We start from the raw sequence: 26,020 nt of genomic DNA on the forward strand, positions 1-26,020 counted from the left end.
ATATCTCTGTTTATCTTACTCCCAGGCCCTGTTCGTGTAATATTGCACTAGCCCATGTCTCTGACTACATTAGGCGAGGCCCTGTCTCTAATTACTGAGCTAGTCCATATCTCCGTTTGTAACACCGGGTTCTGTTACTGTTATTACTGTACTAGCCTATATTTCGCTTTATATTACACCAAGTCGCCTCCCTACTATTACATCACTAGCCCTTACCTCTATTTATATTACATGAGACCCTGTCTCTGTTATTACTGAACTAACCTATACCTGTGTTTATACCACACCAGGTAATGTCGCTGTTATTAATACACTAACTGATACCTCTAGTTATATTACAACAGAGTTTGTCTCTGTTATTACATCACCAGCTCATATTTCGGTTTATATTATAATAAGTCCGGTCCCCATTTATGTTACACCAGGCTCTGTCTCATTATAGATAAGATAACATAGCATATGCAGCAGAGAGACAGATAAATTAGTCCAAAAAAATTAGGGTGTTTGGGGTGGAATTTGTGAAGATGACAGTTAAAAACTGGAGAAACAGAGATAGTGAAAGCTCTCTGGAGAGCAGCAGATGCTTCAATCCTTTCCATCAATAGGAATAATAAGTTGGAGAATTGCAAGTCTATTGTACTCAGATCAGGTATTTGTACAGTTTCATTTTTTCCATCACTTGCTTAAATCATCACACAATCGAGATATATATTAGGAGCTTCTGTGAAATGCTGTGGTGATAATTTGCCAATAAACTGCTCGTTACAAATAAGTTTAACTTGGAAGTGAAATAGTCAGCCTGACACGACTTTGTCAATAAGAGCACACAACAGAATGGTTATCAACAAATTATTACAGTATTAAACAATCTACAATTGAGAGAAATGAAGGATAAATGTAAAACAAAAATTCTGAAGAGACTTATTAGAAAATAAGACCTATTTTAATATAAACAAAGAAAGGGTCCGGTGCAGTAGTATCGCGAGAGGGTCGAGTGCACCTATTAGTTATACAGAACCTATAGTAAGATAAGTGGAGGCTGGGCCCAGTTCAGTAATTGCTGAAATAGGATATAGCACATTAATGACAGACGTGGTCTAATGTAATATAAACAGAAATATAGTGTACGCAGTAATAACAAAGGCAAGCTCTATTTTCATATGTACAGAATCAAGGTTCAGTGTAATATGAACGAATATAGGGTCTAGTCTAATATAAACTGAGATAAGGCCTCGCAGAATATAAGCAGAGATGTGATCGAGTGTAATATAAACAAACATGTGATCGAATGGAATATAAAGTGAGGCAGTGCCGTGTGCATTATTATTTGAGACAGAGTCTTGTATCATGTGAACAGGGACATGGTCTAATGCATTAGTAAAGTAGACAGGATCAGGTGTAAAGAAACTGTCACAGGGTCTAGTGCAGTTTTAAATGATATAGGAAGCTGTAATATAAACTGAGACAGAGACTAGTGCAGTGATTCCAAACAAAGGCCTTGGATTAATATAAACAGAGATATGGACAAGTGCAGCAATAAAAGAGACATATTACAGCACAACAATAGCAGAGATAGGGAATCGTGTGATATAAACAGAGGCATGGGCTGGTGCAGCATCAGTTGAGGCATCCTCTGGTTTAGTATAAGCTCGTCAGGGACTACTGGTTTCAATAACTGATACACAGCCTCATTAAATTTAAACAGGAAAATGTTCTAGTTTAGTACAAACAGAGACAAATTCTAGTGCAGTAACAATTGAGGCATGAAGTATTGTCATATTAGTTGCGACATGGTTTAATGCAGCCATAACTGAGAGAACGCCAAAGGTAATATGGTGCGGGCTTAGTATATCAACAACTGAGATTGAGCCCATTACAGAAACAACTGAGACACAGCCTGCTGATATAATAAGGGACATGACCTAGTGTAATATAAACAGACATAAAGAGAGGAAGGCTACAGTGCAGTAATGATTGAGACAGGGCATGCTTCAGCAATCAAGATTTCACTGCCATCTACTGGACAAATGTTGAGATTGCAGGTGCTGTGAATGCCGAAGTCAGTCACAGTTTTAGATATTAATCACAGAATCATAGAATGATTACTGCGCAAAAGGAAGCCAGTCGGCCCTTCCTGTCTGGGCCGATCCTATTAAGTAGTAAGTCACCTAGTACAAGTCATTCCCCCCTAGTGCAGCATGATTTTGTCTTTTTGGGATAATAATCTATTTCCTTTTTGAAGGCATTAATTGATCCTGCCTCCATCACACTCTCAGGCAGTTAATTTCAGATCCGAATCACTCACAGTGTGAACACCTGAGCCCTCTGATTCTCGATGTCTCCACCAATGGGAACAATCTCTCCCTGCCTAGCCTGTCAAGACCCATCTTGATTTTGATACCTCCATCTTGAAGGGGGTTCGTACCAAATTCTCCAATCTTTCTACGTAACTAAAGTTCCTCGTCTCAGCAAGCGTGTCCATGAATCGATTCTTCACCCTCTCTTAATGTCTTTCAATTCTTCCTGCAGTGTTGTTCCTGGGATTGAACGCAATACTCTTGGACACTATTCCAGCAACTACAGAACAGTCAGTTTAAATTCTATGGTAAGGAAACTTCCAGAAACAATAATTCAGGACAAAATTAATAGTTACATGGACAAATGCAGTTAATTAAGGAAAGCCAGCATGGATTTGTTAAGGGAAAATAATGTTTAAGTAACTTGGTGGAGTTTATTGAAGAGGTAACAGGGAGGGTTGGTGAGGGCAATGCTGTTGATGTTGTGTACATGGACCTCCAAAAGGTGTTTGATAAAGTGCCGCACAACAGACTTATGAGCAAAGTTATAGCTAATGGAATAAAAGGAACAGTAGCAACATGGATAAGGGATTGGCTGAACGACAGGAAACAGAATAATGATTAATGGATGTTTTCATGCTGGAGGAGGGTTTGGAATCGAGTTCCCAGGCGTCAGTATCGGAACCCATGATTTTCCTGACATTTATTTTAATGGATATATATTAATGATGTAGACCTTGGTGTACAGGGCCCTGAGTCAAACTTTGCGAATGAAATAAAACTTGGAACGTTGTGAACTGTGGAGAGGATAGTGTAGGCCTTCAAAGTAACATAGACATGTTGGGGGAATGGGCGGACAGGTAGGAGCTTAATATTAACACAGAGAAGTGTGAGGTGATTCATTTTGGTCGGAAAAACATGGAGAGACAATATAGCATGAAAAAGTAAAGCGATGGTCAACTCTAAAGGTGGTGGAGGAGCAGACGGACCTGCGTGTATATGTACATAAATCATTGAAGGTAGCAGGACAGATATTAAGATCAGTTAATAAAGCATACAGTAATTCTGGATTTGATTAATTGGGGAATTGAGCGCAAGAGCAGGGAGGTGATGTTGAACTTATATAAGTCACTAGTTCAGCCTCAGGTGGAGTATTCCGCCCAGTTCAGGGCACCATGCTTTAGAAAGGGTGTTTATTTTTAATATTCGTGCAGAGGATTTGGGCATCAGTGGCTAGGCCAGGTGGTGTTCCCTTCTATCTGCTGCCTTTGTCCTTCTAGATGGTAGTGGTCATGGGTTTGGAAGGTGCTGTCTAATGAGCCTTGGTGAGTTCCTGCAGTGCAGTTGTGGGTGGAACACGCTGCTGCCAAGTTGCGTCATGGTGGAGAGAGTGAATGTTTGTTGATGTAGTGACAATTAAGCGGGCTGCTTTGTCCTGGATGGTGTCAAGCTTCTTTAGCGTTGTAGGAGCTGAACTCATCCAGGCAAGTGGGGAGTATTCCATCACACCCCTGACTAGTGGTGGACAGGCTTTGGGGAGGCAGGAGGTGAGTTACTCGTCGCAGGATTCCTAGCCTCTGGCCTGCTCTTATAGCCACAGTATTTATATGGCTAGTCCAGTTCAGTTTCTGGTCAATAGTGAGCCCCAGGATATTGATAGTGGGGGATTCAGCGATGGTAATGCCATTGACCATCAAGGGCCGATGGTTGGATTATCCCATGTTGGAGATGGTCTTTGCCTGGCACTTGTGTGGCATGAATGCTACTTGCAACTTGTCAGCCCAAGTCTGTATATTGTCCAGGACTTACTGCATTTGGACTTGGACTGCTCCAGTATCTGAGGAGTCAAAAATGATGCTGAACATTGTGCAATCATCAGCGAACATCCAACTTCTGACCTTATGATGGAAGGGAGGTCATTGGCAAAGTAGCTGAAGATGGTTGGGCTGAGGACACTACCCCGAGGAACTCCTGCAGCGATGTCCTGGAGCTGAGGTGATTGACCTCCAACAACTACAACCATCTTCCTTTGTGATAGGTATGACTCCAACCAGCGGAGACTTTTCCCCTGATTCCCATTGACGCCAGTTTTGCTAGGGCGCCTCGATGCCACACTTGGTCAAATGCTGCCTTGATGTCAAGGGCAATCACTCTCACCTCACCTCGGGAGTTTAGCTCTTTTTTCCATGTTTGGACCAAGGCTGTAATGATGTAAAGAGCTGAGTAACCCTGACGGAACCAAAACTGAGCGTCAGTGAGCAGGTTATTGATAAGCAAGTGCCGCTTGATCCTACTGTTGATGATCCTTTCCATGACTTAACTGATGGGACAGTAATTGGATTTGTCCTGCTTTTTGTGTACTGGACATACTTGGGCAATTTTCCACATAGTCGGGTAGATGCCAGTGTTGTAGCTGTACTGGAACAGCTTGGCTAGGGGCTTGGCAAGTTCTTGAGCACAAGTCTTCAGTCCTATTGCTGGAATATTGTCAGGGCATCTTCCTTTGTGCTTGGTATGACTCCAACCAGTGGAGACTTTTCCCCTGATTCCCATTGACTCCAGTTTTGCCAGGATACCTTGATGCCACACTCAGTCAAATGTTGCTTTGATCTCAAGGGCAGTCACTCTCACCCCACCTCGGGACTCCACCTCTTTTTTCCATGTTTGGACCAAGGCTTCGCAGCATCCACTGCCTTCAACATTTCTTGATATCACGTGGAGTGAATTGAATTGGCTGAAGACTGGCATCTGTGAGGCTGGGGACCTCCAGAGGGGGCCGAGATGGGTCATCCACCCAGCACTTCTGACTAAAGATTGTACAAATGCTTCAGCCTTATCTTTTATACTGATGTGTTGGGCTCCCCCATCATTGAAGATGTGGATAGTTGTGGAGCCTCCTCCTCCAGTGAGCTGTTTAATTGTCCACCACCATTCACGGCTGGATGTGGCAGGACTGCAGGTCTTAGATCTAATCCATTGGTTGCGGGTCACTTAGCTCTGTCTATCAATTGCTGCTTATGTTGATTGGCACCCAAGTAGTTCTATGTTATAGCTTCACCAGGTTGACATCTCGTTTTCAGGTATGCCTGGTGCTGCCCCTGGCATGCTCTCCTATACTCTTCTTTGAATCAGGCTTGACCACCTGGATTGATGGTGATGGTGGATATGGGGAAACGCGGGGCCATGCGGTTACAGGTTGTGGTGGACTACCGTTCTGCTGTTGCTGATGGCCCACAACACCCCGCGGCTGCTCAGTCTTGAGCTGCTAGATTTGTTCGAAATCTATCCCATTTATCACGGTGGCAGTATCACACAACATGATGGAGGGTATCCTCAATGTGAAGGCGGGACTTCTCTCCACAACGACTGTGCAGTGGTCACACCTACTGATACCGTAATAGACAGGTGCATCTGTGGCAGGTGGGCTGGCGAGGATGGGGTCAAGTATGCTTTTCGCTCTTGTTGGTTCCCTCACCACCTGCCGCAGACCCAATCTAGCAGTCATATCATTTAGGACTTGGCCAGCTCGGTCAATAGTGGTGCCACCGAGCCGCTCCTGGTGATGGACATTGAAGTTCATCACCCGGAGAACATCCTGTGCCCATGCCGCCTTCAGTGCTTCCTCCAAGTGGTGTTCAACATTGAGGAGCACTGGTTCATCAGCTGAGGGGGATGGCACGTGGTAATCAGCAGGAGATTTCCTAGCCCATGTTTAACCTGATGCCATGAGACTTCATGGGGCCCGGAGTCAATTTTTGAGTGCTTCTAGGGCAAATCCACCCCAACAATATACCACGGTGCCGCCACCCCTCCTGGGTCTGTCCAGCCGGTGGGATAGGACATACCCCGGGATGGTGATGGTGGTGTCTGGGACATTACCTGTAAGACATGATTTCGTGAGGATGACTATATCAGACTGTTGCTTGACTAGCCTGTGAGGCAGCTCTACTAATTTTGGCACTAACACCCAGATGTCCATAAGGAGGGCTTTGCAGGGTTGACAGGGCTGAGTTTCCAGCTGTCATTTACAGTGCCTTGATCGATGCCGGGTGGTCCATCTGGTTCCATGCCTCTTAGACTTTTTAGTGGTTTGATACAACTTAGTGGCTTGCTGGGCCATTTGAGAGGGCAGTCAAGAGTCAACCACATTGCTTTTCGTCTGGAGTCACATGTAGGCCAGACCAGGTAAGGGTGGCAGATTTCCTTCCCTAAAGGACATCAGTGAACCAGATGGGTTTTTCCGACAATCGACAATGATGCCATGGTCATCATTAGACTTATAATTTCAGATTTTTGAATTCCAATTCCACCATTTCGGACCCGGGTCCCCAGAGCCTTGCCCTGGGTCTCTGGATTACTAGCCCAGTGACAATACGACTACGCCACCGCCCTGCCAGTCTTTGTTGGTAAGTGTACAGGAAGTTTTACCCTGTAGCTATTCTCTGCTCTATCTGCCCTGGATTTGTTTTATGGGACCGTTGAGAAAGGTTTATTCAGCACTAAAACAAACTCCCTTTCCTCCACGCTCTTCTTGAGGAACATGCCAATGGATTATTTGCTACTGCCTACCACAAGCCCCACTTCACTGGGAGGATAATGGCTACCCCGATCTGATCGTTGCTCGCTATTAATGCTGCATACTAACAAACAGAGCTAAGTCTGCCAATTCCGGACCTGAAAAGTCCCCTGTCTTACCTTAGATTACCCTGGAAGGGTAAAGTGTTTCAGAAATTTGGGGAATGGTTGAGGTTAGCTGTTTCACGCTGCTACTATGCAATAACAACACAGGTGCCATTGTCCACCAACATAATGCTGCCATCAAGCTAAAACGACTCTCTGCCTACCACACAAATACGTAACGTGCTATATGAATGTCAGTGCCAGTTGACTCCAGGTATGTAGGCAATATGCTCCAACGACTGGCGGATTGTATCAAATAGCACGCCCCTTTGATTTTTCGCAGCAAGCAAAGCACTGACTGCACTCAACCGCCCGTGCTTGAAAAACGCGGAGTGTCCAACATTCGAGATGATTGTGCGATTCGACAACACTTACTGAACTATCCTGTTTGTGCTAAGAATTACACTAACAACTAATTTAAGTTTTCTCAGTCATGCTCACTGTGTGGTTCACGTACATGTGCTAGAAGCCAAAAATATTCATATACAGAGCCCTGTCGTTTGCAAATAGAAAGAACATGTCCACACACTGTGTCCTGTTCAACTGAATAACAGTTTGGGGGAGCAGCCATTCTCAGGTTCATTCCTCATGGAAAGCTTTGGCCAATCAGAGTCTACTGATCTGATTTGAATTTAGACAAAGGCTTCGCAGCTAACTCTTTGTATTCTCCATGGCAATTGCCCTACCAATCAGAGTCCACTTAACAACGAATCATCACCGTTCTCTCCTGCAGCATAAGTTATTGCTACCTTTGAGATTCAGCGTTCTTGCGATTCTGTCCTATATGTATATATATATACATAGTCTTCTTATTATAAAATGTGTAAGCTTATATTGCATTATATACGTTTTCATATAGAGTATATAGAGTAGACGTGTGTACAAAACACAAAATTAATCATTCTTAATGTTTGCAAATGCATCTCCCTGGTTATAATACACTAGACCATGAATCAATTAATATTGTGAAAGGTCATGCCTCTGTATAAATTGCGCAAGATCCATTTTGAATTATTCTGGCACTTGAGTGTATCTCTGCTTACATAATGCCACATTTTTTTCATGAGATTAGATCCTGTTGTGTAATTATGTCATTTTGTCTGTTTTCATATTAAACTAGAAAATGATTCTGTTTCTGTCACACTAGACCAACCCATTTTGTTCTTTATATTGCACTAGTCCATGTCTTTATTATTCTGCATTTCAAAGCTCGCATACCTATCCGCACTGCGCCAAACTATGAGCAGATGGATACTATAAAAATACATGTATTGCATTATATATGTTTGCATAGGTAGCATGTAGAATATATGTGTGTACAAAACACATCATTCTTAATGTTTCTGTGACTGGTTATATGAAACACGCTCTGCCTTATTTAATATTGTGCAAGGCCATGTCTTTGTTTAAATTGCACAAGCCCCAGTTTCAATTATTATTGTACTTGAGCGTGCCTCCGTTTACATAACACGAGTCTCTGCCTCAATTTTCAGTGAAGTAGAATATGTTCACCTTGGCATTTGATTAGTTCCTGTCTCTGGAATTAATTTATTAGACCTTGTCTCTATTACATTAAACCAGGTCTCGTGTCATGAGATTTGGTCTTTTTTTCTGTGATTACGTCATGACACATTTTGGCTCTGTTCATGTTACAGTAGACAATTGTTTTGTTTCCATCATACTAGGACCATCCAATGTCGCTATTTAGATTATGCCAGACCATGTCATTGTTAGTCTGTGTTTCAAACCTCCCATCCACACTTTCTCACCAAAGGATGAAAAGACAGATTTTCTTCGGTGACTCAAATGAGACTAGGGATCTTACACTGTACGCATTAGCTGCATCATTTCTTAACGAAGTGGAAACATAGGGACACAGAAAGTAGAAGCAGGAGGAGGTCATTCAATATGATCTTGGCTGTCCCTCCATCTCAACACCATATTCCCGCTCTCTCCTCATACTCCTTGACGCCTTTAGAGTTCATAAATCTATTCCCTTCTTAAATGTATTTAGTGACATGGCCTCCACAGCTCTCTGTGATAGAGAATTCAACAGGGTCACCGCCCTCTGAGTGAAGAGGTTTCTCTTCACCTGAGTCTTAAATGGCCTCCCCATATCCTGCGATTGTGACCTCATGTTAAGGCCCCTAACCAGAGAAAACATTATCCTTGCATCCAGTCTGCACAGCCCTGTTAGAATTTTAGACGTTTCAATGGGATCTCCTCTCATTCTTCTAAACTCCAGTGAATGCAGGCCTAGTCAGCTAAATCTCTCATTACACGAAAATCCCGCCATTCCAGGAATCAGTCTGGTAAACCTTCACTGCACTCACCCTATGGCAAGTATATCCTTTCTTAGGTGTGTTAGGGGGAATACAGTAAGAATTTATTGAAAGGGAATTACTTAGAATCTCCAGGCAGACAGTGCCATCAAGTACATTAACAGTTAAGGGTTACCAGATGAACTTTGCACACCCTTAGGGCCTGCAATCACCAAAAAGGCCCTGGAACCTGGACTGGAGATGCAGGGTGAAAACAGGATAGATTAAATGTGCTCTTCAACAGATAAGGAGAGGACAGATGGTCCCAGCTTAGGTAGGGGGAGACGGCTGTGCCTGGGTGAAAGCAGATGTATTCACCTAGAAACAGAGATATCTGTTTAACGTAAACCTATATGTTGACAAGATTGGAATCTGCGCAATGTTCTACACGTGATCAGTGATGTATAAATAAACTGTATACTTGTAATTTGGTCGAGTGCGACCTCAAGCTGATTTGAGGTGGTTTTCTCCTTTCAATTGCTCGAATAAACAATCGTAACCTGCACCTGAACCTCCTGTGGTTCGTTTGTCAAAGATACCACAACAGGTGAGGAGAGCAAAACTGCACACAATAGTCCAGGTGCGATCTCACCAAGGCCCTGTATAGCTGCAGTGAGACATCCTTGCTCCTCTACTCAAGGCCTCTTGCAATGAAAGCCAACAAACCACCTGCCTTCTTCAATGCTTGCTGCACCTGCACGCTTGCTTTCAATGACTGGTGTACAAGGACACCCAGATCCCTTTGAACATCAACATTCCCCAATCTATCACCATTTAAATAATACTCTGCCATTCTGTGTTTCCTACCAAAGTGGATAACTTCACCAGGGGTCCCCGACTGAGGATATGGGGTAGACCATTTAGGACTGAGATGAGGAGAAATTTCTTCACCCAGAGAGTGATGAACCTGTGGAATTCGTTACCACAGAAAGTAGTTGAGACCAAAACGTCGTATGTTTTCAAGAAGGAGTTAGATATAGCTATTGGGGCGAAAGGGATCAAAAGGTATGGGGAGAAAGCGGGGGCTATTGAGTTAGATGATCAGCCGTGATCATAATGAATGGCAGAGCAGGCTCGAAGGGCCGAATAAGACCATAAGACCATAAGACATAGGAGCAGAAATTAGGCCATTCGGCCCATCGAGTCTGCTCCGCCTGTCAAGCATAACTGATACGTTTCTCAACCCCATTCCTCTGCCTTCTCCCCGTAACCTTTGATCCCCTTACCAATCAATAACCTATCTATCTCGATCTTAAATACACTCAATGACCTGGCCTCCACAGCCTTCTGTGGCAATAAATTCCATAGATTCACCACTCTCTGGCTAAAGAGGTTTCTTCTCATTTCTGTTCTAAAAGGTCTTCCCTTTACTCTGAGGCTGTGCCCTCGGGTCCTAGTCTCTCCTACTAATGGAAACATCTTCCCCAAGTCCACTCTATCTAGGCCTTTCAGTATTCTGTAAGTTTCAATCAGATGCCCCCTCATCCTTCTAAACTCCATCGAGTATAGACCCAGAGTCCTCAAACGTTCCTCACATGTTAAGCCTTTCATTCCTGGGATCATTCTTGTGAACCTCCTCTGGATCCTCTCCAGGTCCAGGACATCTTTCCTGAGATACGGGGCCTAAATTTGCCCACAATATTCTAAATGTGGTCTGACCAGAGCCTTATAAAGTCTCAGCAGCACATCCCTACTTTTATATTCTAGTCCTCTCTGAATAAATGCCAAAGTTGCATTTGCCTTCCTAACTACCGACTCAACCTGCAAGTTAACCTTAAGAGAATCCTGGACTAGGACTCCCAAGTCCCTTTGCACTCCAGATTTCTGAATTCTCTCCCCATTTAAAAAAGAGTCTATGCCTCTATTCTTCCTACCAAAGTGTATGACCTCACATTTCCCCACGTTGTATTCCATCTGCCACTTCTTTGCTCATTCTCCTAAACTGTCTAAATCCTTCTGCAGCCTCCCTGCCTCCTCAATATTACCTGTCCCTCCACCTATCTTTGTATCATCTGCAAACTTATCCAGAATGCCCTTAGTTCCTTCATCTAGACCATTAATGTATAAAGTGAAAAGTTGTGGTCCCAACACTGACCCCTGCGGAACTTCACTATTCACCGGCTGCCAACCTGAGAAGGACCCCCTTATCCCCACTCTCTGCCTCCTGCCAGACAGCCAATCTTCTATCCATGCTAGTACCTTGCCTCTAACACCATGGGCTCTTATCTTACTGAGCAGCCTCCTGTGCAGCACCTTGTCAAAGGCCTTCAGGAAGTCCAAGTAGATAACATCCATTGGCTCTCCTTTGTCTAACCTGCTCGTTACCTCCTCAATGAATTCTAACTGATTTGTCAGGAATGACCTCCCCTTGATGAAACCATGCTTACTTTGCCCTATTTCACCATGCACTTACAAGTATTCTGAAATCTCATTCTTAATAATGGACTCTAAAATCTTACCAACGACTGAGGTCAGGCTAATCGGCCTGTAATTTCCCGTCTTTTGCCTCACTCCCTTCTTAAACAGGGGGGGTTACATTAGCGATTTTCCAGTCCTCTGGGACCTTCCCTGACTCCAGTGATTCTTGAAAGATCGCCACTAACGTCTCTACTATCTCTTCAGCTATCTCCTTCAAAACTCTGGGGTGTAATCCATCTGGTCCAGGTGATTTATCCACCTTCAGACCTTTCAGTTTTCCTAGCACCTTCTCCTTGGTAATGGCCACCATACTCACCTCTGCCCCCCGAATCTCTTGAACTTTGGGGATGTTGCTCATGTCTTCCACCGTGAATACTGACGCTAAGTACCTATTCAGTTCCTCCGCCATTTCTTTGTTCCCCACTACTACTTCTCCAGCGTCATTTTCCAGCGGCCCAATGTCCACTTTTGCTTCTCTCTTACCCTTTTTATATCTAAAAAAATCTCTTGCAATCTTCTTTTATATTACTGGCTAGTTTACCCTCATATTTAATCTTCTCCCTCCTTATTTCTTTTTTAGTTGTTCTCTGTTGGTCTTTGTAGGCTTCCCAATCCCCTGGTTTCCCACTGCTCGTCGCTGCATTGTATGCTTTCTCTTTAGCTTTTATGCTGTCCCTGACTTCCCTTGTCAGCCATGGTTGCCTTGTCCTCCCTTTAGTATGGTTCTTCTTCCTAGGGATGAATTTTTGCTGTGTCTCCTAAATTACTCCCAGAAACTCCTGTCATTGCTGTTCCACTGTCTTTCCTGCTAGGCTCATCTCCCAGTCAATTCTAGCCAGCAACTCCCTCATGTCTCTGCAGTTGCCTTTATTTAACTGTAATACCGTTACATCTGATTCCAGCTTTTTCTTCTCAAATTGCAGGGTAAATTCTATCATATTATGGTCACTTCCTCCTACGGGTTCCTTCACCTTAATCTCCCATATCAAATCTGCCTCATTACACATCACTAAATCTAGAATTGCCTGTTCCCTATTGGGCTCCACCACAGGCTGCTCCCAAAATCCATCTCGTAGACATTCCACAAATTCTTTTTCTTGGGATCCACTACCAACCTTATTTTCCCAGTCTAATTGCATATTGAAATCCCCCATGATCACTGTAACCTTGCCTTTCTTAAAAGCCTTTTCTATCTACTGGTGTATCTTGTGCCCCACATCCTGACTACTGTTCGGAGGCCTGTACATAACTTATGGTTTTTTTACCTTTGCGGTTCCTCAACTCTACCCACACAGATTCTACATCATCTGACCCTACGTCATTTCTTGCTGTCGATTTAATTTCATTTCTTATTAACAAAGCAACCCCACCCCCTCTGCCAACCTGACTAAATTTTCGATAGGATGTATATCCTTGGATATTTAGCTCCCAGTCCTGATCCCCTTGCAGCCATGTCTCCGTGATGCCCACCACATCATACCTGCCAATTTCAATCTGCGCCACAAGCTCATTTACCTTATTTCTTATACTGCGTGCCTACTCCTGCTCCTAGCTTCTATGTTTCTCTGTTTCACACTTATCCACTTTGCACTGAATCTGCCATGTATTTGTCCACTCACTCAACTTGTCTAAATCGCCTTGTAGCCTCTTAGCATTCTCCTCACCACTGACATTCCCACCTAGTTTTGTGTCATCAGCAAACTTGGAAATATTACATTTGGTTCCCTCATTCAAATCATTGATATAAGTAATTCATCCACCATGAAATACGGTGGCCCTGGTTATAAACATACATCTTAGGAAACAGCCAGTTGATCACGGCTTGTATGCCAGCTCTTTGAATGAGCTATCCAGTTAGTTACATTCACCTACTCATGGTTCAAATCCGCCCTGTTCAAGTAGTTCTCAAATTCTAGTGTGGAAGCTGCTCTTCAACTTCCACCCAGCTTCTTTTCAAGTAGCACATGTCAGATCACAAATCACTGCTTAATAATTCCCCATGTTATCAATTACATTATTTTAAGCATGAGAGGTAAACTTCATGAACATAGAGTTTCAGTAGTGCAGAGCTGTTCCTGACAAAGAACGAAAGGAAAACCAAAGGAAAGGGAAAGAAAGGTAGGAAGGAAGGAAGGAAGGAAGGAAGGAGGGAAGGCAGGCAAGAAGAAAGGAGAGAAAGATAATAATTCATTCAGCGCCTTTCAACACCCCAAGACGTTCCAAAGTGCTTTAGAACCAATGAAGTATTTTACAGTTGCAATGTCGGACTTTGGCAGAAAATGTGCGCACAGCAAGATTCCAGTTAAGTAATGGGACACTTGAACACAAATATGATTTCAGTTGTGTCAGATGAGGGACAAATATTGGCCCAGAACCCTGGGGTGAACTCTTTCTCTGTTTTTTTGATAAACAGTGACAGTGGCTGAATTTAAAATACATCGTGAAAGTGTAGACACCGAAGATCGATCTCATCCAGAAAGAGAGCACCTCCAACCGCTCAGCATTCCTACGGTGTTGGCCACAGGGGGCTTTCAGCGCTGGAGTTCGGGCCTTACGTCCTTGGAGTGTGGGAACTTGAACCGCCGGATTTCTGATGAAGCTGACAGGTAGTTCCAATCACTGAGTCACTCTGACGAAAGGGGAGGCTTTATTATTTTTTACCGTTTGAAACAACTGGTGAGGGTGGCAAAGGGATACATCATCACTTTCCTCAGCTCCTCTCGGAACTTGTTCTGGGCCACCGCGTAGATGAAGACGTTGTTGCAGGAGCTGAGTAACTGCAGCATGTTGGTTGTCTCTTGAAGGATGTAATCTGGGTCATTGAAATCCAGGCCCGTGAAGTAGACCTCACCCGGAATCCGCACGTAGAGGAAATGTCCCACATAGGTGACCCACAGGAGGAGGAAGCTGAGGGAGATGGCGAAGAGCAGGACAATGGACCTCTTGCGGTTGATCATCTCCTGGTCTCCGTGGCTCTCGGCGCCCCGGAGCTTCCTGCGGGCTCTGCTGGCCGCTAAGATGTGCCTTACGGTCAGGGCGTTGAGCAGCAGAATGAGGAGGAACGGGAGGAAAGGAGTTAATATGTGGTCAAGCCAGTCGTAGGCCTGCCAGGCAGTGGAGGAATAATAAGCTGCTATGATGTCACAGAACCAGGGCACCCCGTCCAGGGTGTACAAAGGCTGGTAGGTGAAATGGAAAGGCACGTTCTTGATGCAGCTCAGGGCACTGACCAGTCCTATAACCAGCAATGCAGTTTTCTTGGTGCAGTATCTGGTCTTCAGGCCATGACAGCAGATGGCCACAAAACGGTCGAAGGTGAAGGCGACCGTCAGCCAGACTGAGCCATCCCGGGTGGCAAAGACCAGCACGGCGCTGAGCTTGCATGCAGGTGTAGTGGACAGGACACTGAACCTAAAGTAAATTCCACCAATCCGGTTGAGGATGACGGCGGTGATTATGACCAGGAAATCGGCCGCCGCTATCGCCATCAGGTAGTAGGTGATGCAACGGGAGAGTCCGCATCGTCCTCGGGCTAGTATTACAATCCCCAGCAAGTTAGCTATGGGAGACACAAATAGAGCTGTTAGCAAGCGGGATCAAAACACCAGCTATTGCCTCACCCAATCTGTTAGTAAAAGCCTCCTCATCCGTCACTTTTACACCTGCAGACTCCCACTATTCCAACACCGTTGGGAATTTTTCGACATCTAATGCTGGATTGAGCGCTTGACAATGCAGGAGGGACAATAATTAATCCCCGCCACAAACTCTGCCCTCTGGTCATTGAGTCAATCCTCGGGGCTAGCTATGCAGCTATACCTGATTCGAAACATATGCTGCTCACGCCCTTATTCATGCCAAGTCCCATCCATCCATCAGTCCGATGCTCGCTGATCTACATTGATTCATAGTTGGACAACGGCTCTGCTTTAATAACCTGATTCTTCAAAATTTCAAACACCTCCACAGTCTCATCAATCCACCCCTTGTAACACCCCAAGGCCTCAGAGACCTCAGCGTACCACCCATTCTGCCTTCTTGTGTATCCCTGATATTAATCGATCCATCAGTGGTGCTAAGGGTTTTGAATGAATATTTTGTCTCCATGTTTACAAAGGAAAGGGAGGATGTAGATATAGTAGTCCAGGAGGAACACTGCGAGATATTGGATGGGATAGTCATAAAGAGAGAGGAAGTACTCGAAGGGTTGAAATCCTTCAAAGTCTATGTCACCAGGGCCAGATGGATTGTTTCCGAGGCTGCTGAAGGACGTCAGGGAGGAGATAGCAGATGCTCTGAGGATGATTTTCCAATTTTCACTAGATACAGGGGAGGTACCGGAGAATTGGAGAAATGCAAACGTAGTTCTATTGTTTAAAAAGGGATGAAAGGAAATGCCAAACAATTATAGGCCAGTTAGTCTTACATCGGTGGTGAGCAAATTAGTAGAATCAATCCTGAGAGATAGGATTAACTGTCATGTGGAAAGGCATGGACTAGTCAGGGATGGTCAACGTGGATTTGTTAAATGATGGTCTTGCCTCAAAGATTTGATTGAATTCTTTGAGGAAGTGACAAGAAGGCTTGATGAAAGTAGTGCAGTGGATGTTGTGTGCAGGGATTTTAGCAAGGCATTTGACAAGGTCCCACCTGGCAGATTGGTCAGGAAAGTAAAAGCCCATGGGATTCAGGGTAATGTGGCAAACTGGATAAAAGGTTGGCTTTGTAACAGGAAACAAAGGGTAATGGTCGAAGGATGCCCTTGCGAATGGAAAGTTGTCTCAAGTGGTGCTCCACAGGGCTCAATGTTGGGACTTTTGCTGTTTGTGTTATATATTAACGATTTGGACGTGAATGTGGGGGGCACAATTGGGAAATTTGCAGATGATGCAAAGATTGGCCGAGTAGTGGATAGTGTAGAGGATAGCCATAATCTCCAAAACGATATAGATGGGTTGGTGGAGTGGGCGGTAAAGTGGCAGATGAATTTTAACATAGAGAAGTTTGAGGTCATATATTTAGGGAGGTCAAACAGTTACATGGATTAAACAATAAATGGGAATATACTAAGAGGTGTAGATGAAGTGAGGGATCTTGGCGTACAAGTACACAGGTCCATGAAGGCAGCAATTCAAGTAGACAAGGTTGTAAAGAAGGCATATGAAATGCTCTCCTTCATTGGCAGAGGTATAGAATATTAAAGTAATATAATTTTATAATTGTATAAAACACTGGTGAGGCCACCACTGGGGTATTGTGTGCAGTTCTGGTCACCACATTACAGGAAGGACGTAATAGTTCTGGAGAGAGTGCAGAGGAGGTTTACAAGAATGTTGCCAGGGTTAGAAAAGTGTAGCTACGGGGAGAGATTGGATAGGTTGGTGTTGTTTTCCTTCAAACAAAGAAGGCTAAGAGGTGACTTGATTGAGGTGTACAAAATTATGGGGGGAATAGATAGAGTGGAAAGGATAAAATTGTTTTCCTTGGTAAAGAATTCTAGAACCAGGGAAAATAGATTCAAGACAAGTTGGAAAATGTGAAGGGGGGACATGAGGAAGATCTTTTTTACGCAGAGAGTAGTGGGTGTCTGAAATTCGCTGCCCAAGTTGGTGGTGGAGGCAGAAACTCTAAACTCTTTTAAAAAGTACCTGGATCTGCACCTTAAGTGCTGTAAGGTGCAGGGCTATGGGCCGGGTGCAGGAATGTGGGATAAGAAAGGGCACCTGGGTGTCCACGGGCTTGTATGGACAAGATGGACCGAATGGCCTCCTTCTGTGCTGTAACTTTTCTACGGTTCTAATAGCATCAGCTGTCAAGGCCCTAATCTCAATCGATGGTTCCGTCACTCCTTCTTTCTTTGGAACCTTTCTTATCACCTGTCCCTTGATCAAACTTTTGATCGTCGACCACAATATCTCCTTATGTCATTCTGTATCAAATTTGCTTGTTAAAGTTCCTCTGATGCATCCCCACCATAGGTACTACGATGGTTGACGTAAAACAGCAAATCCATCATCTCAGGAGAGATGAGCAATACATGTTGACCTCGCCAACACCAGCTACATCCCATGAATAAAAAAATATTTAATTATGCAAAATGAAATTCAGCTGCACCAAGCCTATCAGCGCAAGTCAAACTGCATAACAGATTAAAAAATCTATTTTCATCCTCACTCAGCTCTGTCAAACGTTTCTATTATAAATTTCGAAGACCACATTAACAATGGGGAGTGCCCAGTGGGAACTCACTCCACTGTAGCTATTGTATCCTTCCAGAGGTCGCATTGTGGATTAACGTAATTACTGAACAAATGTTTATATCACAATGCATCTAATATTTTGGTTGCGCTGTAATAAATCATCCTCCGATATTGTAATAAGCTCAATGCACCAACATTTTCCATTTTACTGCACTAATGAACGTTATTATTCGGCGTGACAGAGAAAACACTAGGTCGCTATTAACTACATTAAAATAAAATCTAATGTTAAACACTATAACAGATCAGTGCGCATGCAATGCTACTTATTACAATTCATATTTCAGAAATCTAACAAAAGTTGTTCTATAAGCAATAATACGTTGAATATAATCTTGTAATGCTCCCATCCGTAAGTGCTAACAATGCACTGTAATTGACCATAATGCAGCATAATATCCTAAAATGTGCATGTATTGGAACCTGGTTGAAGTCCCTTACACTTAGAGAGCCATGAATATTAGAAAAAAAATCAGTTCTATCCTGAAAGGGAAGAGACAAGTTTCCTGAAGATGTCCAAAAAAAGCGGTCCATTTCTTACCCGGGACGCCAATAGCAGCGAGGGTGGGATAGTAAATAGCAAAAAAGAGTCCTTTCACCGGTCCGTGCATCGTGCTTTAGAAACCAACGAGCTTCTCCAAGCTCCAGACCCCAGTTCTGCAACGGTTTCAAAACATCCCTCATTTATTCCGAGTGGGAGTCTCCAGAGGGGCAATTAAGTTACAACATTGCAGCTCGCTGAACAAACAGATGAACTCGCTGTTCCACGCCTACCATTTGTAACATTGGCGAGGTGGATGATTCCATTATGGTGCAGGCGAATTGCTGGCTGCAAACTCTGCGGCCCCACCCCCTCAGCCATGTCTGGCCTTGTCCCTGAAATGGAGCCTCTGAGCTCCTGTCTCTAACCTAAAACAATCTCTTCCCATCTCTGACACCAATAACCATCACAAACCGACCGACTCCCACAGCTACCTCGACTACAGCTCCTCACACCCCGCTTCCTGTAAGGACTCCACCCCATTCTCTCAGTTCCTTCACCTCCGTCGCAACTATTCTGATGATGCCACTTTCAAAAACAGTTCCTCTGACATGTCTTCCTTCTTCCTAAACCAAGGTCTTCTACCCACGGTGGTTGACAGGGCCCTCAACCGTGTCCAGCCCATCTCCCGCGCATCCACCCTCACACCTTCCTCTCCCTACCAGAAACATGATAGAGTCCCCCTTGTCCTCACTTATCACCCCACCAGCCTCTGCATTCAAAGGATCATCCTCCGCCATTTCCGCCATCTCCAGCATGATGCCACCACCAAACACATCTTTCCTTCACCCCCCCTGGCGGCATTCCGCAGGGATCGTTCCCTCCGGGGCACCCTGGTCCACTCTTCCATCACCCCCTACATCTCACCCCCTCCCACGGCACCTTCCCATGCAACTGCAGAAGGTGTAACACCTGCCCCTTCACTTCCCCTCTCATCACCGTCCAAGGGCCCAAACACTTGCACTTCCCTCAATAATTTAGTCTACTGCATTCGTTGCTCCCAATGCCGTTTCCTCTACATTGGAGAGACCAAATGCAGACTGGATGATAGCTTTGCAGAACACCTTCGGTCTGTCCGCAAGCATTACCCAGACCTCCCTGTCGCTTGCCATTTCAAAACTCCACCCTGCTCTCATGCCCACATGTCCATCCTTGGCCTGCTGCATTGTTCCAGTGAAGCTCAACGCGCACTGGAGGAACAGCACCTCATCTTCCGACTTGGCACTTTACAGCCTTCCGGTCTGAATATTGAGTTCAACAATTTTAGATCATGAACTCACTCCTCCATCCCCACCCTTTTTCCAATTTCCCCACCCCCTTTTTTTCCAATAATTTATATAGATTTTTCTTTTCCCACCTATTTCCATTATTTTTAAATGTATTTCCATCCATTGTTTTACCGCTATCTTTTAGCCTTTTTCGATTCCTTCACCCCACCCCACCCCCACTAGGGCTGTCTGTACCTTGCTTGTCCTGATTTCTACCCTTAATTAGCACATTCCTTAGATAATATCACCACCTTCAACACCTCTTTCTCCTTTTGTCTGTGACATCTTTTGGTTATCTCCACCTATCACTGGCCCTTTATCCAGCTCTACTTGTCCCACCTCCCCGTAAACCAGCTTATATTTCACCTCTTTTACTTAGTTCTGTTGAAGGGTCATTCGGACTCGAAACGTTAACTGTGCTCCTCTCTGGAGATGCTGCCAGACCTGCTGAGTTTTTCCAGGTATTTTTGTTTTTGTTTTGGATTTCCAGCATCCGCAGTTTTTTGCTTTTATCCTTTTGGCACTCTGAATCCAACGCGACGAAGTGTACACCAAACCAAAACTGCAACTGCCTTCTTGCTTGGGGATTTAAACATCAGGAGCGCTCCTGATTCCTACTAGCCTTCTCTGCTCCCACAGCTTCTGTTAGGAGTCTGGTCCCACAGCTGATTCCCAGCTCTTGGCGGATGTTTTATCTCTTCCTGTCCCAAACTGACTGACTGCTGGCGGCTACAAGATTAATTCCCTTCTGTCTGTTCTCAAACGGAACTGCCTGTTTTCTGAGCAAACACCCATTTAACGTAAACCATTAAAAGTTCTACCCCAAACGCCCATTTCCATTAAATCATGGAATGCTTTGGGATGGAACAATTTATATCTCTAATGGATATAATTGCCCTCTCTCCAGACTCCCTGGCACACTAGCAGATCCAGAGATGGGTCACCTCTTGCTTAACTTATTTTTTCTCTATCTACTGTGATCTTACAACATAAACACAGGATGCACTTTATGTGTGTTAAACCCAAGCTTGTTTGAGCTGCACTTACATCAGTGTTGTTTTGTCAGTTTCTTAACTAGATGCACCGTTTTACTACAATTAAATCTTAATCCCTAAAATGAGCAGTTATATTCTAAATCATATTAATTATGAACTAAATATTCGCAGCAGAATGTCCCATCCAATCTGTTACACAATATTTCCTCATCCGTCCTTTGCCAACTCAAGAATCAGACTACACCAAAGCCGTTGCTAACTGTTCCACACCCAATTCTGGATTAAATATTTGTCTGTACAGAAAACATCTCCTGCAGTTACAGCCACGAACCCTCCTGTCTGATCGCTGAGTCGTTCCCTCTGGTTGTCCATCCTCTGAGGCTTGAGACCCTTTAAAATCTTGGCGTCTTGTTTGACCATGAAATGATCTTCCAAACGCCTCACTCGCCATATCGATCAGAAGCACCAACGCTGCATATTTCCACCTTTCTAATGTAATATCGCCAGTAATATCGCCCTTCTCCAACGCTTCCTTAGCTAAGGCGCTGCTGAAAGCCTTATATATGCCCTTGTTACATCTAGACCTCAAGCAATTGGAAATGTCCCCTGGACAGCGCCTCACTTTGCATCGTCAGCAAAGGTAAGCTCAAACAAAACATTTGCTGATCGTGCACTTACTCACACCAAGTCCAGCTCTTCCATCAGTCCAAAACTCGCTGACGTACTCCCTTTGCTCCCAGTGCAGCAATGCCTCCATTGGAATATTCTCATGTTGCTTTTCAAACCACTCCACTGCCTCGCCACTCCTAATCTCTGGATCTTTATGCAGCACTACAGCCATCTGAGATTTCAGCGTACCTACAGCTCTGCCCTCTCGTACACCCTGATATTAATCGCTCCACCAATATATTATGTCTTTAGCTGACGAGTCCCTAATCTCTGAAATTCCTTTCCTCAAAGCTACAACTGTTTCCTTCTTTACGACGCTCCGTATCTCTTTGATCATACATTTACTTCTCTGCCCTAATATATGCCTAGGTGCTTCGGTGTCAATGTGTTTGCAAAGCTTCTGTGAAGCAGCATCATACTGCAGTGTTCGAAGAAGAAATTGCACAACTCCTCTTTCTCAGGTGGAAATGGGAGACGGGCAATAAACAATGACCTTTCCAGCGACAGCGACAATCCCTGAATGAATAGAAAATATAATTAGCCATAATAAAAGGCACACGTACACAACGCAAAATAAATAATAGATTCAAATTCTTGCATCTCCACTCACCTATGTGAAGCGTTTCTATAACTAATTCATGTGAACACATTAACAACGGGACCTGCCCATTGGGAACTCACTGTACTCTAACTGTTAAAATCCTTCCATACATGGCACTGTAGATTCGTCTAATCGCTGAGTGTATTTAAGATCGCATTGCATCTAATATAATTATTGCAAAGAAAGTAAAGAATTTATTTGGGATCCATAACTTACCTGGGACACCAACAGCGGCGAGGATGGGATAGTAAATGGCATAGAGAGGGCCATTCGCTGGTCCGTGCATCGCCTTTCAGAAAGTGAGGGAACTCTCCAAGCTGCACAACTTAGCTCTGTGACACAATCAAAGCGTGCCTCATTTCTTCCCTGTGATAGTCTCCAGAGGGTCAATTACATTACAACATGCACCTTAGTTACACTTTGTTGAACAAACAAATTATCTCACGGATTCATGCCCATCATCTGTAACACTGGCAACGTGGGTGATTCTATCATCTTTGTGGGAAAAGTGCAGGTTGGAAATTCTGTGGTCACCCCTCCCCCAAAGCATGCATTGACGTCACCATGAAGCAGAAGCCATGATGGTAGATACTGAGCTCAGGTCCTATCTCTAACATAAAACCGTCTCTTCCCACCTCTGCCATGTTCCTAATTATTTTGTGTTTTTTGAATTTCAGTTATTTCGTGTATTTGGCTTATTGGTAAGTGTTTTAGTATTTAATTCTTTAATTTTATTTAAATATTTATATTAATTTACAGTTTGGTCATTGGAAATAACGATTAGCTTACATGGAAGAACATCTGAGGGGCAGACCATTGCATGCTAATCCTGCACCATTTGGGAACTGCAGTACGTTTCATGTATCCTGCTAAAATACATGTCCAGAAATTTTCTCCAAATGCTCAAATACAAACTCAGAGCTAATCGTAAAGGGACAAGTGGCACATGCCCTGTTGTATTATAAACAGAGGCACGGTAATGGGGAGTAATAACTGAGATGTGGTTTAGAAGTAATAGTACCAAGTGTAGTGGCGCCAGAGACATAGTCACTGCAACGTAGAAAAAATGTAGAAAGATAGAAGTAATAACTGAGAGAGAGAGAGAGCCCAATGGAACCAGAACAACGACAGTGGGTAGTGCAATATTAAAATGGGCCTGGGCTGGTGCAGCAGCAATTAAGGCACGGCCTAATGTAATATAAACTCAGATATAGTCGAATGCAGTAATTGATGTATAGCCTAATCGAAATAATGAAAAATGAGTTTGAGCTATTTTAATTCAGAGACATGGATACATCAAGTAATTGCTGGGCCATGCCTTAAAGAAAGAGAGCAACATGCAGCAGTAACAGAGACAGTGTAAGTGTAATGTAGTGCGGTAATAACAGAGACATGGCCCTGTCCGCATCCCCCCTGTCAGTTTTCTGGAGCCTTTGACTACGGCCTGTTCACAAGGGTAATTTGGTCTGAGTGTTTTGCTGGTTCAGAGACAGTTTATACACAATGAGCAGATTCCACAAGATGGTGAGTAATCTTTAAAAGAAGCAACAAGGACTAAGTTACTCCAATGTCCATTGCCCTTCGGTGTGTCGCTTCATTCTCTGTCCCTGCAGCTGTAACCTCTGTAACCTAAAGGCCTAGAAAGCAAAAGTTACTCATTAAGAACATATTTTACATGTAATTTGCAGAAGGGAAGGGTGAGGACAGCATTCGGTTAAATGACCGGGAGAGTTTATTCTGTGTGTACATTGTGTACTCCTGTATGGATATTGACAATGTGACTGGGCTGTTTCTGTTTGGAGCCTGGTCCTCAGTTGCTGGCCTGAGGGAAGCTGCCGGGTCTCAGGCGCCTACTTCAGGATCAGATGTTTAACCGAGATTCCGTTAGCCCGTTCAGTGAGATGTTGAAGAATCCCGGGCACAATTGGACTAAGTTAAAAGCAAAACACTGAGGACGATGGAAATCTGAGATAAAAACACAACATGCTACAAATTCTCAGCAGGTCTGGCAGCATCTGTGAGAGAAACAGAGTTAATGTTTCGATTCCAGTGTGACTGTTTTGAAGATCTAATTTCGGCTCGGAACGTTAACTCGCTTTCTCTCACCAGTGGAAATAGAGCGGTGGCGGGGTGGGTGTGTGTTGGTGTGGAGATGGTGCATGAGATTCTCCCGGTATTGTCGGCCAGATTTCTGCTCTCAACAGACAAAAACACGTGGACCGAGCTCCCAGCTCATTACTGTGGGGGAAAGGGAGGGTCGTTCTCCCACTCCCACCTCCGTCCCCTGTCAATCAGGCTAATGTGGGAGGGGATTTCACATCTGCTTCGCAGATCCTATGATGTGAGTGAAACTGCCGATTCTTGCCTTTTGATAATCATTCCTGCCTGGCTGAATTATTGTGCAGCCCTTTCCCCATCTCCACTCTCCGAATCTAGGCTCATTTGAACAAAGCTGGCACATAGTGTCTATTTGATCAGAGTACTATGCTGGTTCAGGGACGATATATCGAAAATGAACACACTTCACGAGATAGTGATTGTGCCCTTTAAAACACAGAGTTCCCTCAATGTTCATTGTCCCTTTTCAGTGACTGTTAAATGTTTCCTGACACCATTCACAAAGCAGTGTTTCCACCTTGCAATACCAAGTCTAGGGGAACCATTCCCGCCACTATCCCTAACCATGTAACTATCTCCGTTATAAGGACACGGACTACAGGTCTTAAAGCTCCACTGGGTAGGCAGATAAGTGGGGTAAGGTGATCCTAGGAATGACAGCCGATTCAAAAGAGTGGAGATTAGAACCAAGTTGTTCTCATCTCAACTTCCCTTTTACAGAGCTGACAGCAACAATGCGGTCACCCAACATGTGGGTTGTGTGGGGCGGGGGCAGGAGCAATTCTGACAGATTGAAATAAACACATTTCATCTCATTCCCAAATCATGGTTGCAATCTGAATTTTGAAAGAAATCCGATTTGATTACTTCCTGTTTGAATATATATTTCAGATCTGAGCCATGGAGATTCTGTCACTTAGATAATGTCCTCAAATGTTAAGACATAGGAGAAGCAGCTGTTTCACCTACGACATTATATGGAAGGGTTTCTTTTTTCGTTGCACTAGCTTATCCAGATCGGGCTGTATTCGGAGAGCCGTCTCGCTCCTGCCTGCAGGTAATCGATGAGACAGACAACAGCAAGGGTACGGTTCAGGCAGTCACCCCTCTGCCTCTGAGGGGAGAAAGTGGACTCCAAGAGCTGATCAGAAGCAGGGCTGACAGTCGGAATTTATGAGGAAAAGGAACTCTACTCCCGTACTTTGTGCTGTGCCTGAGAACTCCTGTCTCTTCGAGTTTGTATAGAATCTCGGTCAGTTGCAGCCACAATGTTCAGCGGCGCTGTCAGCCGCTCAAACACAAACCGAGATGAAACCACCGTTAAGCTATAATCACTCCACATCCGATAGTTTTCTCCACCTCTATAGGCAGATCAGCATTCCGGGTAAACTCCAAGGTACTTGAGATAATTCTCAAGATTTCCCAAACCGGCTCTTTGTTGATTTGAGCAAGGACAAAGACAGAAATACAACTCTTTGATAAACAAACCTGACAATCTTTGTTCTCCGTGCGCTTGGGATCAGACTAACTCCGCTGATAAAAGCACCAAAGAAGACTGTGCGCAAAAAACTGGCGGAGGCATTTTTTAAGGGGTCTTGACTTTTATCTGACGCGGTACCTCACTCCACAGTAATAGACCGGCACGCCCTCCACACTCAGGCTACTTATTTTGAGTTAGCCATTGTTCTGAGGCTGGTCAGCAGCCAACAGATATTGTCCTGATATTTCATCTTCTTTGAATGCTGCCACTTTGGTAATTATTCAGCTTGGATGCTGTGCCTGTTTCTGTCGATACTATTGCATGTTGTTTATAATCTGGCCCGTATATTCGCAATCCAACTGCACCGAAGCT

At 44.2% G+C, this 26,020-nt stretch overlaps 1 protein-coding gene across 1 annotated transcript; it reads right to left on the reverse strand.

Moving 5' to 3' along the window:
- Positions 1-14,373: 14,373 nt before the first annotated feature.
- On the reverse strand, positions 14,374-22,336 carry LOC144697829 (putative G-protein coupled receptor 139). Its single transcript, XM_078569808.1, has 2 exons — positions 22,267-22,336; positions 14,374-15,275 (listed from the first exon to the last, which is right to left on the reverse strand). Exons 1-2 carry the CDS (start codon positions 22,334-22,336, stop codon positions 14,374-14,376), a joined length of 972 nt encoding a protein of 323 aa, XP_078425934.1.
- Positions 22,337-26,020: the final 3,684 nt, after the last annotated feature.

Source organism: Cetorhinus maximus, chromosome 23 (genome assembly GCF_964194155.1).
Source record: "Cetorhinus maximus chromosome 23, sCetMax3.hap1.1, whole genome shotgun sequence".
NCBI lineage: Eukaryota > Metazoa > Chordata > Chondrichthyes > Lamniformes > Cetorhinidae > Cetorhinus > Cetorhinus maximus.